Source organism: Oncorhynchus kisutch, unplaced genomic scaffold (assembly GCF_002021735.2).
Source record: "Oncorhynchus kisutch isolate 150728-3 unplaced genomic scaffold, Okis_V2 scaffold722, whole genome shotgun sequence".
Taxonomy (NCBI): Eukaryota; Metazoa; Chordata; class Actinopteri; order Salmoniformes; family Salmonidae; genus Oncorhynchus; species Oncorhynchus kisutch.
In genome coordinates, this window is record NW_022262667.1 from 145,612 (window position 1) to 161,243 (window position 15,632).

The window sequence follows — 15,632 nt, forward strand, 5'->3', positions numbered from 1 at the left end:
TCTCTCTCTCCCCCTCTCTCCCTCTCCCCCTCTCCCCCTGTCTGTCTGTCTGACTGTCTGTCTCTCTCCCCCTCTCTCCCTCTCCCCCTCTCCCCCTGTCTGTCTGTCTCTCTCCCCCTGTCTGTCTGTCTGTCTCTCTCCCCCTCTCCCCCTCTCCCCCTGTTTGTCTGTCCCCCTGTCCATCCGTCTGTCTGTCTGTCTGTCTGTCTGTCTGTCTGTCTTTTGTGTCTCTCCCCTGTCTGTCTGTCTCTCCCCCTGTCTGTCTGGTCTGGTCTGGTCTGGTCTTTCTCCTCTCTCTCTCTCTCTCTCTCTCTCTCTCTCTCTCTCTCTCTCTCTTCTCTTCTCTTCTCTTCTCTTCTCTTCTCTTCTCTTCTCTTCTCTTCTCTTCTCTTCTCTTCTCTTCTCTTCTCTTCTCTTCTCTTCTCTTCTCTTCTCTTCTCTTCTCTTCTCTGCTCTTCTCTCTCTCTGATTGACTACATTGTCGGGCAGCTTTGAGCCTCTGTCTCCATGCTAGATCAATACACATCAGAGTGGGTAGATATGTCTGCTCATCACCCCATTCTGCTAGTCTAACGAGTTGATTCTCCCTTAGGAACTATAGCCTTCCTTCAGACTCTAGTTAACAACTGTCAGGTTCTGGAATGACTGTCCTTCAGACTCTGGTTAACAACTGTCAGGTTCTGGAATGACTGTCCTTCAGACTCTAGTTAACAACTGTCAGGTTCTGGAATAACTGTCCTTCAGACTCTAGTTAACAACTGTCAGGTTCTGGAATGACTGTCCTTCAGACTCTAGTTAACAACTGTCAGGTTCTGGAATGACTGTCCTTCAGACTCTAGTTAAAAACTGTCAGGTTCTGGAATGACTGTTCTTCAGACTCTAGTTAACAACTGTCAGGTTCTGGAATGACTGTCCTTCAGACTCTGGTTAACAACTGTCTGGTTCTGGAATGACTGTCCTTCAGACTCTGGTTAACAACTGTCAGGTTCTGGAATGACTGTCCTTCAGGGCCCATAGGGTGCACTGGGAATAGGGTGTCATTACTTCTCCTGACCAGGGCCCATAGGGTGCACTGGGAATAGGGTGCCATTACTTATTTTGACCAGGGCCCATAGGGTGCCATTACTTATTTTGACCAGGGCCCATAGGGTGCCATTACTTCTTCTTACCAGGGCCCATAGGGTGCACTGGGAATAGGGTGCCATTACTTATTTTGACCAGGGCCCATAGGGTGCCATTACTTCTTCTGACCAGGGCCCATAGGGTGCCATTACTTCTTCTTACCAGGGCCCATAGGGTGCACTGGGAATAGGGTGTCATTACTTCTCCTCACCAGGGCCCATAGGGTGCACTGGGAATAGGGTGCCATTACCTATTTTGACCAGGGCCCATAGGGTGCCATTACTTATTTTGACCAGGGCCCATAGGGTGCACTGGGAATAGGGTGTCATTACTTCTTCTGACCAGGGCCCATAGAGTGCACTGGGAATAGGGTGCCATTACTTCTTCTGACCAGGGCCCATAGGGTGCCATTACTTCTTCTGACCAGGGCCCATAGGGTGCCATTACTTCTTCTGACCAGGGCCCATAGGGTGCCATTTCTTCTTTTGACCAGGGCCCATAGGGTGCCATTACTTCTTCTGACCAGGGCCCATAGGGTGCCATTACTTCTTCTGACCAGGGCCCATAGGGTGCCATTACTTCTTCTGACCATGGCCCATAGGGTGCCATTACTTCTTCTGACCAGGGCCCATAGGGTGCCATTACTTCTTCTGACCAGGGCCCATAGGGTGCCATTACTTCTTCTGACCAGGGCCCATAGGGTGCCATTACTTCTTCTGACCAGGGCCCATAGGGTGCCATTACTTCTTCTGACCAGGGCCCATAGGGTACCATTACTTCTTGTTACCAGGGCCCATAGGGTGCACTGGGAATAGGGTGCCATTACTTCTTCTGACCAGGGCCCATAGGGTGCCATTACTTCTTCTGACCAGGGCCCGTAGGGTGCCATTACTTCTTCTGACCAGGGCCCATAGGGTGCCATTACTTCTTCTGACCAGGGCCCATAGGGTGAGATTACTTCTTCTGACCAGGGCCCATAGGGTGCACTGGGAATAGGGTGTCATTTGGGACACAGCCATGGCATGTTTCACACTTTGGATCTGAAGTTGTTTGTGACATGTTGATGTTTCTGTTTCAACTACGGGGTAAACATACATTATTAAGAGCCATCTCATCAGAGAGCAGAGCTGAAACAGTCAGCTGTGGAGCCATCTCATCAGAGAGCAGAACTGAAACAGTCAGCTGAGGAGCCATCTCATCAGAGAGCAGAGCTGAAACAGTCAGCTGAGGAGCCATCTCATCAGAGAGCAGAGCTGAAACAGTCAGCTGAGGAGCCATCTCATCAGAGAGCAGAGCTGAAACAGTCAGCTGGGGAGCCATCTAATGAGAGAGCAGAACTGAAACAGTCAGCTGAGGAGCCATCTCATCAGAGAGCAGAGCTGAAACAGTCAGCTGAGGAGCCATCTCCTCATTAGCTCTCCTCTGTCTACTCCTCCCTTCCCTCTCTTCTCTCCATTTGATTGGTATGCATCTCAGACCTGGTGGTGGGGTATCAAGGGGACTGGCAGACCTGGTGGTGGGGTATCAAGGGGACTGGCAGACCTGGTGGTGGGGTATCAAGGGGACTGGCAGGGCTGGTGGTGGGGTATCAAGGGGACTGGCAGGGCTGGTGGTGGGGTATCAAGGGGACTGGCAGGGCTGGTGGTGGGGTATCAAGGGGACTGGCAGGGCTGGTGGTGGGGTATCAAGGGGACTGGCAGGGCTGGTGGTGGGGTATCAAGGGGACTGGCAGACCTGGTGGTGGGGTATCAAGGGGACTGGCAGGGCTGGTGGTGGGGTATCAAGGGGACTGGCAGACCTGGTGGTGGGGTATCAAGGGGACTGGCAGGGCTGGTGGTGGGGTATCAAGGGGACTGGCTGACCTGGTGGTGGGGTATCATGGGGACTGTCAGACCTGGTGGTGGGGTATCAAGGGGACTGGCAGGGCTGGTGGTGGGGTATCAAGGCGACTGGCAGACCTGGTGGTGGGGTATCAAGGGGACTGGCAGGGCTGGTGGTGGGGTATCAAGGGGACTGGCAGACCTGGTGGTGGGGTATCATGGGACTGGCAGGGCTGGTGGTGGGGTATCAAGGGGACTGGCTGACCTGGTGGTGGGGTATCAAGGGGACTGGCTGGGCTGGTGGTGGGGTATCAAGGGGACTGGCAGACCTGGTGGTGGGGTATCATGGGACTGGCAGGGCTGGTGGTGGGGTATCAAGGGGACTGGCAGGGCTGGTGGTGGGGTATCAAGGGGACTGGCTGGGCTGGTGGTGGGGTATCAAGGGGACTGGCTGGGCTGGTGGTGGGGTATCAAGGGGACTGTTAGACCTGGTGCTGGGGTATCATGGGGACTGGCAGACCTGGTGGTGGGGTATCAAGGGGACTGGCTGGGCTGGTGGTGGGGTATCAAGAGGACTGGCTGGGCTGGTGGTGGGGTATCAAGGGGACTGTTAGAACTGGTGCTGGGGTATCATGGGGACTGGCAGACCTGGTGGTGGGGTATCAAGGGGACTGGTTGACCTGGTGGTGGGGTATCAAGGGGACTGTTAGACCTGGTGCTGGGGTATCAAGGGGACTGTCAGACAATGAGTCTCAGGGGACCTGCAGAGATTTTCTACACTCTTAATTTGTTTTCTAAATTGATTTGTCCTTTTGTTCATTCATTCTTTCATTCAGTCATATATCTCCTCTTCATATCTCTTCTCTCAAAACCACCAGATTGAAATGGTTTTGTTTGTGTGCTTTAATTTCTAAGTTACCGCAGATGGGGTTGCCATAATGACGTGTGGTTTGTGAGGAGGACAGTTAAGTGGTTGTGTCTGTTTTAGAATAGCCTACTCTATTAGGGTGGCGGGTAGCCAAGTGGTTAGAGCGTTGGACTTGTAACCGTAAGGTCATAAGATCAAATCCCAGAGCTGAAAAGTTCTCATTCTGCCCCTGAACAAGGCAGTTATCCCACTGTTCCTAGGCTGTCATCAAAAAATAAGAATTTGTATTTACTTGACTTGCCAAGTTAAAACAAGGTTATAAAATAAAATTCCTCAGGTTGACAGAATGACTCTGAAAAACAACAGGCATTGATGGGGTTTATGGGTACACACAGCATGTACAGTACATCTTAACATTTGACTTTTGGTTTGGTTTGTGTCATGAGGAAACTCTGCTGTCCCCCGTTTTCACTGCCCACAGAGGTTTTTTAAAGAAGATATTTTTACACTGAGAATTAACGGAATAAAGATGGTGAGATAAAGAGAATGAAGAGAGAGATCTGCCGGGGCCTGAACTGTGTCTCTGTGATGTCGGCCCAGAGTCATAAAGCTACCAGAGGTAGACAGAGACACAGACAGTACGGAGACACACAGTACGGAGACACACAGTACGGAGACACACAGTACGGAGACACACAGTACGGAGACACACAGTACGGAGTTTACCTCAGGAAAACCCCTTCTCCTCTCTGACACAGACAGTACAGAGTTTACCTCAGGAAAACCCCTTCTCCTCTCTGACACAGACAGCAGTACAGAGTTTACCTCAGGAAAACCCTTTCTCCTCTCTGACAGAGACACAGTACAGAGTTTACCTCAGGAAAACTCCTTCCCCTCTCTGACACAGACAGCAGTACAGAGTTTACCTCAGGAAAACCCCTTCCCCTCTCTGACACAGACAGCAGTACAGAGTTTACCTCAGGAAAACCCCTTCTCCTCTCTGACACAGACAGCAGTACAGAGTTTACCTCAGGAAAACTCCTTCCCCTCTCTGACACAGACAGTACAGAGACACAGTACAGAGTTTACCTCAGGAAAACCCCTTCCCCTCTCTGACACAGACAGTACAGAGACACAGTACAGAGTTTACCTCAGGAAAACCCCTTCTCCTCTCTGACACAGACGGTACAGAGTTTACCTCAGGAAAACCTCTTCCCCTCTCTGACACAGACAGCAGTACAGAGTTTACCTCAGGAAAACCCCTTCCCCTCTCTGACAGAGACAGCAGTACAGAGTTTACCTCAGGAAAACCCCTTCTCCTCTCTGACACAGACAGTACAGAGTTTACCTCAGGAAAACCCTTTCTCCTCTCTGACACAGACAGTACAGAGTTTACCTCAGGAAAACCCCTTCTCCTCTCTGACACAGACAGTACAGAGTTTACCTCAGGAAAACCCCTTCCCCTCTCTGACACAGACAGTACAGAGACACAGTACAGAGTTTACCTCAGGAAAACCCCTTCTCCTCTCTGACACAGACGGTACAGAGTTTACCTCAGGAAAACCTCTTCCCCTCTCTGACACAGACAGCAGTACAGAGTTTACCTCAGGAAAACCCCTTCCCCTCTCTGACAGAGACAGCAGTACAGAGTTTACCTCAGGAAAACCCCTTCTCCTCTCTGACACAGACAGTACAGAGTTTACCTCAGGAAAACCCTTTCTCCTCTCTGACACAGACAGTACAGAGTTTACCTCAGGAAAACCCCTTCTCCTCTCTGACACAGACAGTACAGAGTTTACCTCAGGAAAACTCCTTCCCCTCTCTGACACAGACAGTACAGAGTTTACCTCAGGAAAACCCCTTCCCCTCTCTGACACTGGAGCTGAACCAGAGTCACAAATGGCTCCCTGTTTTCTATAAAGTGCACTACTTTTGACCCCTCCAGGCTCCGCTCTTTATAGGGAATAGGGTGCAGGGGCTTTGATCAGAAGCAGTGCACTATGTAGGCAGTGAAGAGTACACCGTTAACGTGAGGGAACGTAAAAAACCTCTAAAATAAAACTCTGATCTGGATCATGTCAGTCGGGTGGCCAAAAATATGCCACGCGTGACACTATATAAACTAAACCTTAAACTATAACCCAAATAAACTCTTGAGGATTTCCAGTATTTCCGTTGCTTCTCCTAGTCTGGCGTAGCACACAGACGATTGTTTACCCACCTTGTTATTATCATACTGCTCTCAAGGTCTGAGAGAGAGAGAGAGGATCCTTTCATCAGACTAAAGATAGTGGAGGAGGTGGAGGAGGATGTGGAGCAGATAATGGAGGAGGAGGTGGAGGAGGATGTGGAGCAGATAATGGAGGAGGAGGTGGAGGAGGATGTGGAGCAGATAATGGAGAAGGAGGTGGAGGAGGATGTGGAGCAGATAATGGAGAAGGTGGAGCAGATAATGGAGGAGGAGGAGGAGGTGGAAGAGATAGTAGTGAAGGAGGAGGAGGAGGTGCAGATAATGGAGGAGGAGGAGATAGTAGTGAAGGAGGAGGTGGAGGAGGATGTGGAGCAGATAATGGAGAAGGAGGTGGAGGAGGATGTGGAGCAGATAATGGAGGAGGAGGAGGTGGAGGAGATAGTAGTGAAGGAGGAGGAGGAGGTGCAGATAATGGAGGAGGAGGAGATAGTAGTGAAGGAGGAGGTGGAGGAGGAGGTGGAGCAGATAATGGAGAAGGAGGTGGAGGAGGAGGAGGAGCAGATAATGGAGGAGGAGGAGGAGGTGGAGGAGGAGATAGTAGTGAAGGAGGAGGAGTAGGTGCAGATAATGGAGGAGGAGATAGTAGTGAAGGAGGAGGTGGAGGAGGAGGTGGAGCAGATAATGGAGAAGGAGGTGGAGGAGGAGGAGGAGGAGGAGGAGCAGATAATGGAGGAGGAGGAGATAGTAGTGAAGGAGGAGGTGGAGGAGGAGGTGGAGCAGATAATGGAGAAGGAGGTGGAGGAGGAGGAGGAGGAGGAGGAGGTGGAGCAGATAATGGAGGAGGAGGAGAGAAGATACTGCTCTCAAGGTCTGAGAGAGAGAGAGAGGATACTTTCATCAGACTAAAGATAGTGAAGGAGGAGGAGGAGGTGGAGGAGGAGGTGGAGGAGGAGGAGGAGATAGTAGTGAAGGAGAAGGAGGAGGTGGAGCAGAAGGTGGAGGAGATAGTGGAGGAGGTTGTGGAGCAGATAATGGAGGAGGAGGAGATAGTAGTTAAGGAGGAGGTGGAGGAGATAATGGAGGAGGAGGAGGTGGAGGAGATAGTAGTGAAGGAGGAGGAGGAGGTGGAGCAGATAATGGAGAAGGAGGTGGTGGAGAGTGGAGGAGGAGGAGGTGGAGCAGATAATGGAGGAGGAGGAGATAGTAGTGAAGGAGAAGGAGGAGGTGGAGCAGAAGGTGGAGGAGATAGTGGAGGAGGTTGTGGAGCAGATAATGGAGGAGGAGGAGATAGTAGTTAAGGAGGAGGTGGAGGAGATAATGGAGGAGGAGGAGATAGTAGTTAAGGAGAAGGTGGAGCACATAGTAGTGAAGGAGGTGGAGGATGTGGAGGAGATAGTAGTGAAGGTGGAGGTGGAGGAGGAGGTGGAGCAGATAATGGAGAAGGAGCCTCCTAGCCTCCCCCAGCCCCACCGCTATCCACCTCCTAGCCTCCCCCAGCCCCACCGCTAGCCACCTCCTAGCCTCCCCCAGCCCCACCGCTAGCCACCTCCTAGTCTCCCCAGCCCCCACCTCCTAGCCTCCCCCAGCCCCCACCGCTAGCCACCTACTAGCCTCCCCCAGCCCTACCTCCTAGCCTCCCCCAGCCCCACCGCTAGCCACCTCCTAGCCTCCCCAGCCCCACCCGCTATCCACCTCCTAGCCTCCCCCAAGCCCCACCGCTAGCCACCGTCCTAGCCTCCCCCAGCCCCACCGCTAGCCACCTCCTAGCCTACCCCAGCCCCACCGCTAGCCACCTCCTAGCCTCCCCCAGCCCCACCTCTAGCCTCCCCCAGCCCCACCGCTAGGCCACCTCCTAGCCTCCCCCAGCCCCCACCTCCTAGCCTCCCCCAGCCCCACCTCCTAGCCTCCCCAGCCCCACCGCTAGCCACCTACTAGCCTCCCCCAGCCCCACCGCTAGCCAACTCCTAGCCTCCCCCAGCCCCACCGCTAGCCACCTCCTAGCCTCCCCCAGCCCCACCGCTAGCCACCTCCTAGCCTCCCCCAACCCCACCGCTAGCCAACTCCTATCCCCACTGCTAGCCACCTCAATAGGTGGGGCTGGGGGAGGCTAGGAGGTAGTTAGCGGTGGGGCTGGGGGAGGCTAGTCGGGCGGGAGGGTGCCAAACATACCCTCTCATAAAACTGACTATCCTACCAATCATTGACTGACTGATCCTTGGCGATGTCATTTACAAAATAGCCTCCAACACTCTACTCAGCAAACTGGATGTAGTCTATCACAGTGCCATCCTTTTAGTCACCAGAGCCCCATATACTACCCACCTCTGTGACCTGTACGCTCTCGTTGGCTGGTCCTCGCTACATATTCATCGCCAAACCCACTGGCTCCAGGTCATCTATAAGTCTATGCTAGGTAAAGTCCCGCCTTATCTCAGCTCACTGGTCACCATAGCAGCACCCACCCGTAGCACGTGCTCCAGCAGGTATATTTCACTGGTCATCCCCAAAGCCAATTCCTCCTTTGGCTGCCTTTCCTTCCAGTTCTCTGCTGCCAATGACTGAACGAATTGCAAAAATCACTGAAGCTGGAGTCTCATATCTCCCTCTCTAACTTTAAGCATCAGCTGTCAGAGCAGCTTACCGATCACTGTACCTGTAGGCCCTGAAGAGGTTTGGTTGTGTGTTTCAGTTCGTTTCTGAGCAGATATGAATTTGTTCTTAACTGACATGCCTAGTTAAATAAAGATAAAAAAATGGGTGAATGAGTCTCTGGATGGGTGAGCACAGCAGAATCTATCAGGGCTTGTGACAGAAACACACACACACACACACACACAACACACACACACACACACACACACACACACGCACAAACCACACACTCCATAACATGGGTCTATTGAAACCACACACTCTATAACATGGGGTCTATTGAAACCACACACTCTATAACATGGGTCTATTGAAACCACACACTCTATAACATGGGTCTATTGAAACCACACACTCTATAACATGGGTCTATTGAAACCACACACTCTATAACATGGGTCTATTGAAACCACACACTCTATAACATGGGTCTATTGAAACCACACACTCTATAACATGGGTCTATTGAGCTCTACACCTGAGGGAGGGCCAGTATTGTGCTGTAAACTGCTTTAGGGAACAGCAGGATGCAGGACTATTGAATTATACTGGAACTGCTGCTCTCTGAGGAGGAGGAGAATAGAGAGGAGAGGAGGAGAAGAGAGGAATGAGAGGAGAAGAGAGGAGGAGGAGAAGATAGGAATGAGAGGAGAAGAGAGGAGGAGGAGAGAGGAATGAGAGGAGAATAGATAGGAGAGGAGGAGAATAGAGAGGAGGAGGAGAATAGAGGAATGAGAGGAGAAGAGAGGAGGAGGAGAGAGGAATGAGAGGAGAATAGATAGGAGAGGAGGAGAATAGAGAGGAGGAGGAGAATAGAGAGGAGAGGAGGAGAATAGAGAGGAGGAGGAGAGAGGAGGAGGAGAGAGGAATGAGAGGAGAATAGATAGGAGAGGAGGAGGAGGAGAATAGAGAGGAGAGGAGAAGAGAGGAGGAGAGAGGAATGAGAGGAGAATAGATAGGAGAGGAGGAGGAGGAGAGAGGAGGAGGAGAATAGAGAGGAGAGGAATGAGAGGAGAATAGATAGGAGAGGAGGAGAATAGAGAGGAGGAGAATAGAGAGGAGAGGAGGAGAATAGAGAGGAGGAGGAGAGAGGAGAATAGATAGGAGAGGAGGAGAATAGAGAGGAGGAGGAGAATAGAGAGGAGAGGAGGAGAAGAGAGGAGGAGAAAGGAATGAGAGGAGAATAGATAGGAGAGGAGGAGGGGGAGAATAGAGAGGAGAGGAGAAGAGAGGAGGAGAGAGGAATGAGAGGAGAATAGATAGGAGAGGAGGAGGAGGAGAGAGGAGGAGGAGAATAGAGAGGAGAGGAATGAGAGGAGAATAGATAGGAGAGGAGGAGAGAGGAATGAGAGGAGAATAGAAAAGAGAGGATGAGGATGGAGAGGAAAGAAGGAAAGGAGGAGAGTAGAGGAGAGAGAGAGGGGGAGATAGTGAAGGGAATTATTTCTGTCCATCTTCTATTTGGCAGTGTGGAATCGCCCAGCTGCCCCTAGTCCTATTTTAAACAGGAACCACAGCTGCAGAGTGGGACACTGGAGTTCTGTGCATTGTGTGTGTGTGTGTGTGTTTCTCTCTCTCTCTGTGTGTGTGTGTGTTTCTCTCTCTCTCTGTGTGTGTGTGTGTTTCTCTCTCTCTCTCTCTCTCTGTGTGTGTGTGTGTGTGTGTGTGTGTGTGTGTGTGTTTCTCTCTCTCTCTGTGTGTGTGTGTTTCTCTCTGTGTGTGTGTGTGTTTCTCTCTGTGTGTGTGTGTGTGTGTGTGTTTCTCTCTCTGTGTGTGTGTGTGTGTTTCTCTCTGTGTGTGTGTGTGTGTTTCTCTCTCTGTGTGTGTGTGTGTGTTTCTCTCTGTGTGTGTGTGTGTGTTTCTCTCTTTCTGTGTGTGTGTGTGTGTTTCCTTCTCTGTGTGTGTGTGTGTGTTTCTCTCTCTCTCTTTGTGTGTGTGTGTTTCTCTCTCTCTTTGTGTGTGTGTGTGTGTGTGTGTCAATAAACCCAAATTCCCCAGACACTTATGAAAAAAAGACTTCACTTCATTACCCAAAATCTCCTTTAAAGGACACCAATTACCCAGAGTGCTCTACTCTGTCCCGGCCAGTCATAGCAGAACTGGACTCCACCAAACACACACACACACACACACACCACACACACACACACACACACACACACACACACACACACACACACACACACACACACACACACACACACACACACACACACACACACACACACACACACACACACACACACACACACACACACACACACACACACACCATTTAGTTAAATGCAACACAGGTCAGACAGTGTTCAGATAGGCAGTAAATACACTCAGCTGAGTTCCCACTGAGGGACTAACAATAGGGGTGTATGTAGCAGATAGCACCCTATTCCCTATGTAGTACCCACAGGGCTCATAGTGCACTATACAGGGATGGGATGTACCCAGGGAGAGTCGGGTTTCATTTATTGCTGGTGTGAACAGGGAGGGCAGACAGACAGCACACTGCCTATCTAAGGTCAGACAGACAGCACACTGCCTATCTAAGGTCAGACAGACAGCACACTGCCTATGTAAGTGATGACAGACAGCACACTGCCTATCTAAGGTCAGACAGACAGCACACTGCCTATCTAAGGTCAGACAGACAGCACACTGCCTATCTAAGGTCAGACAGACAGCACACTGCCTATCTAAGGTCAGACAGACAGCACACTGCCTATCTAAGGTCAGACAGACAGCACACTGCCTATCTCAGGTCAGACAGCACACTGCCTATCTAAGGTCAGACAGACAGCACACTGCCTATCTAAGGTCAGACAGACAGCACACTGCCTATCTAAGGTCAGACAGACAGCACACTGCCTATCTAAGGTCAGACAGACAGCACACTGCCTATCTAAGGTCAGACAGACAGCACACTGCCTATCTAAGGTCAGACAGACAGCACACTGCCTATCTAAGGTCAGACAGACAGCACACTGCCTATCTAAGGTCAGACAGACAGCACACTTTCTATCTAAGTGATGAGGTCAGACAGACAGCCTTGCCTATCTAAGTGATAAGGTCAGACAGACAGCACACTTTCTATCTAAGTGATGAGGTCAGACAGACAGCACACTTCCTATCTAAGTGATGAGGTCAGACAGACAGCACACTGCCTATCTAAGTGATGAGGTCAGACAGACAGCACACTACCTATCTAAGTGACGAGGTCAGACAGACAGCACACTTCCTATCTAAGTGACGAGGTCAGACAGACAGCACACTGCCTATCTAAGTGACGAGGTCAGACAGACAGCACACTTCCTATCTAAGTGACGAGGTCAGACAGACAGCACACTGCCTATCTAAGTGACGAGGTCAGACAGACAGCCTTGCCTATCTAAGTGATAAGGTCAGACAGACAGCACACTTTCTATCTAAGTGATGAGGTCAGACAGACAGCACACTTCCTATCTAAGTGATGAGGTCAGACAGACAGCCTTGCCTATCTAAGTGATAAGGTCAGACAAACAGCACACTTTCTATCTAAGTGATGAGGTCAGACAGACAGCACACTGCCTATCTAAGTGATGAGGTCAGACAGACAGCACACTTCCTATCTAAGTGACGAGGTCAGACAGACAGCACACTGCCTATCTAAGTGACGAGGTCAGACAGACAGCACACTGCCTATCTAAGTGATGAGGTTTGTGTCGTCTGAACGGTGTCACTGCAGCATGTGAAGTGAGTCAGCTGTGACAGGTGACAGCAGGTGGCGTCGTCCTGGTCAACACCATCATAGCTGGAAGAGACTGTTGGTCCTCATCACACCAGGATCACTGATTCTGACGAAGTATAACACATCCTCCCACACGGTCCCCACATGACACAGAGTCGCTCACTAGTCACTCGGGGACTCAGCCTGGCAGTGACAGGTTCCCACAATCTCTTGGGGACTGACATCTCTCTGCGCTTAGCTTTTACTCTCTCATGTCTGTCCTTGTATCTCCTTGTTGTGGAAGAGAGGAGACGACGGCTCTTCTCACCTCAGTCTCTAAGAGGACGATTTAACTTCTCTAGAGTCCAAAGACCCGTAGGTGAACTGCAGCTCATCCATCCTGGAGACCCGTAGGTGAACTGCAGCTCATCCATCCTGGAGACACGCTATGGCATAACCTTCTGTTTTATGTTGTACAGGGCTCTATGCTTTTCAGTAATTAACAGGCTTCTCTCTCTCTGTGTGTGTGTGTGTGTGTGTGTGTGTGTGTGTGTGTGTGTGTGTGTGTGTGTGTGTGTGTGTGTGTGTGTGTGTGTATGTGTATGTGTATGTGTGTGTGTGTGTGTGTGTTTGTGTGTGTGTGTGTGTGTGTGTGTTTCTGCAGGGGTCCAGGGAGGCTTCAGCACAGGGAACAGCCATGGAGGGGGACTGTCTCAGCTGTATCAAGTACCTCATGTTCTTCTTCAACTTCCTCATTTTTGTGAGTACATGCTGCTTGCTTTACACTCCCTGTTCTGATGTTCTGATGTCTGATGTTCTGTTGTCTGATGTTCTGATGTCTGATGTTCTGATGTCTGATGTCTGATGTTCTGATGTTCTGCTGTCTGATGTTCTGATGTTCTGCTGTCTGATGTTCTGATGTCTGATGTTCTGATGTTCTGCTGTCTGATGTCTGATGTCTGATGTTCTGTTGTCTGATGTTCTGTTGTCTGATGTTCTGTTGTCTGATGTTCTGATGTTCTACTGGCTGATGTTCTGCTGTCTGATGTTCTGCTGTCTGATGTTCTACTGGCTGATGTCCCACTGAACAAAAATAGAAATGCAACATGTAAAGTGTTGGTCTCATGTTACATCAGCTGAAATAAAAATATCCTAGAAATGTTCCATGCGAACAAAAAAGCGTATTTTTCTCAAATGTTGCGCACCAATTTGTTTACATCCCTGTTAGTGAGCATTTCTCCTCTGCCAAGATAATCCATCCACCTGTCATACTTGAGTGACAAGCATCATTAACTTGGGCCCACGGTATAGCCTCTCCCAATTAAATCAGACATCAACTTCCTACTATACTTCCTTCTTCCTGGCTATACTCTGTTCTGATTGGCTGCCTGTGTGTCTCTCCTATTCTGATTGGCTCCCTCTCTGTGTGTGTGTGTGTGTGTGTGTGTGGTCCAGTTAGGAGGCTCCTTCCTGCTTGGTGTGGGTGTGTGGGTACTGGTGGACCCTATGGGCTTCAGGGAGATTGTAGCAGCCAACCCTCTGCTCTTCACTGGGGTCTACATCATCCTGGCCATGGGGGCAATGCTCTTCCTCCTGGGCTTCCTGGGCTGCTGCGGAGCCATCCGGGAGAACAGGTGTCTGCTGCTCTTTGTAAGTTCAGTGTGTTATAATAGTGCTATAAACATTCCTCTTTGTAAGTCAACTACTCTACGTTATGTTTGGTTAGTTATCTACTCTACGTTATGTTTGGTTAGTTATCTACTCTACGTTATGTTTGGTTAGTTATCTACTCTACGTTATGTTTGGTTAGTTATCTACTCTACATTATGTTTGGTTAGTTATCTACTCTACATTATGTTTGTTTAGTTATCTACTCTACATTATGTTTGGTTAGTTATCTACTCTACGTTATGTTTGGTTAGTTATCTACTCTACATTATGTTTGGTTAGTTATCTACTCTACATTATGTTTGGTTAGTTATCTACTCTACGTTATGTTTGGTTAGTTATCTACTCTACGTTATGTTTGGTTAGTTATCTACTCTACATTCTGTTTGGTTAGTTATCTACTCTAACCCTAACCCTAACCCTCTACATTCTGTTTGGTTAGTTATCTACTCTACATTATGTTTGGTTAGTTATCTACTCTACATTATGTTTGGTTAGTTATCTACTCTACATTATGTTTGGTTAGTTATCTACTCTACGTTATGTTTGGTTAGTTATCTACTCTACGTTATGTTTGGTTAGTTATCTACTCTACGTTATGTTTGGTTAGTTATCTACTCTACATTATGTTTGGTTAGTTATCTACTCTACATTATGTTTGGTTAGTTATCTACTCTACATTATGTTTGGTTAGTTATCTACTCTACGTTATGTTTGGTTAGTTATCTACTCTACGTTATGTTTGGTTAGTTATCTACTCTACGTTATGTTTGGTTAGTTATCTACTCTACGTTATGTTTGGTTAGTTATCTACTCTACATTATGTTTGGTTAGTTATCTACTCTACATTATGTTTGGTTAGTTATCTACTCTACATTCTGTTTGGTTAGTTATCTACTCTACGTTATGTTTGGTTAGTTATCTACTCTACATTATGTTTGGTTAGTTATCTACTCTACGTTATGTTTGGTTAGTTATCTACTCTACGTTATGTTTGGTTAGTTATCTACTCTACGTTATGTTTGGTTAGTTATCTACTCTACATTATGTTTGGTTAGTTATCTACTCTACATTATGTTTGGTTAGTTATCTACTCTACATTCTGTTTGGTTAGTTATCTACTCTACATTCTGTTTGGTTAGTTATCTACTCTACATTATGTTTGGTTAGTTATCTACTCTACATTATGTTTGGTTTAGCGCTCTTGGCTTGTCAGCATGTAGAATTACACAAAGCAGTGCTGGTAATTGGATATCGCTGATAAACTGCATGAAAACCAATCAGGTGACAACTAAGCTGTGTGAAAACCAATCAGGTGACAACTAAGCTGCGTGAACCAATCAGGTGACAACTAAGCTGTGTGAAAACCAATCAGGTGACAACTAAGCTGTGTGAAAACCAATCAGGTGACAACTAAGCTGCGTGAAAACCAATCAGGTGACAACTAAGCTGTGTGAAAACCAATCAGGTGACAACTAAGCTGCGTGAACCAATCAGGTGACAACTAAGCTGTGTGAAAACCAATCAGGTGACAACTAAGCTGTGTGAAAACCAATCAGGTGACAACTAAACTGCGTGAAAACCAATCAGGTGACAACTAAGCTGTGTGAA

The 15,632-nt window shown here is 48.9% G+C and overlaps 1 protein-coding gene across 3 annotated transcripts in view; it reads left to right on the top strand.

The window, feature by feature from the left end:
* The window catches only part of LOC116361509 (tetraspanin-18), a 51,454-nt gene that overhangs the window by 28,327 nt on the left and 7,495 nt on the right, over positions 1-15,632 (top strand). For all 3 annotated transcript variants that reach the window (XM_031816001.1, XM_031815999.1, XM_031816000.1), the window contains exons 3-4: positions 13,018-13,113; positions 13,809-14,003. In XM_031816001.1, the coding sequence (XP_031671861.1) occupies positions 13,051-13,113; positions 13,809-14,003 (258 nt within the window). In that variant the 5' untranslated portion in view covers positions 13,018-13,050. The remainder of the gene's footprint in view (positions 1-13,017; positions 13,114-13,808; positions 14,004-15,632) is intronic.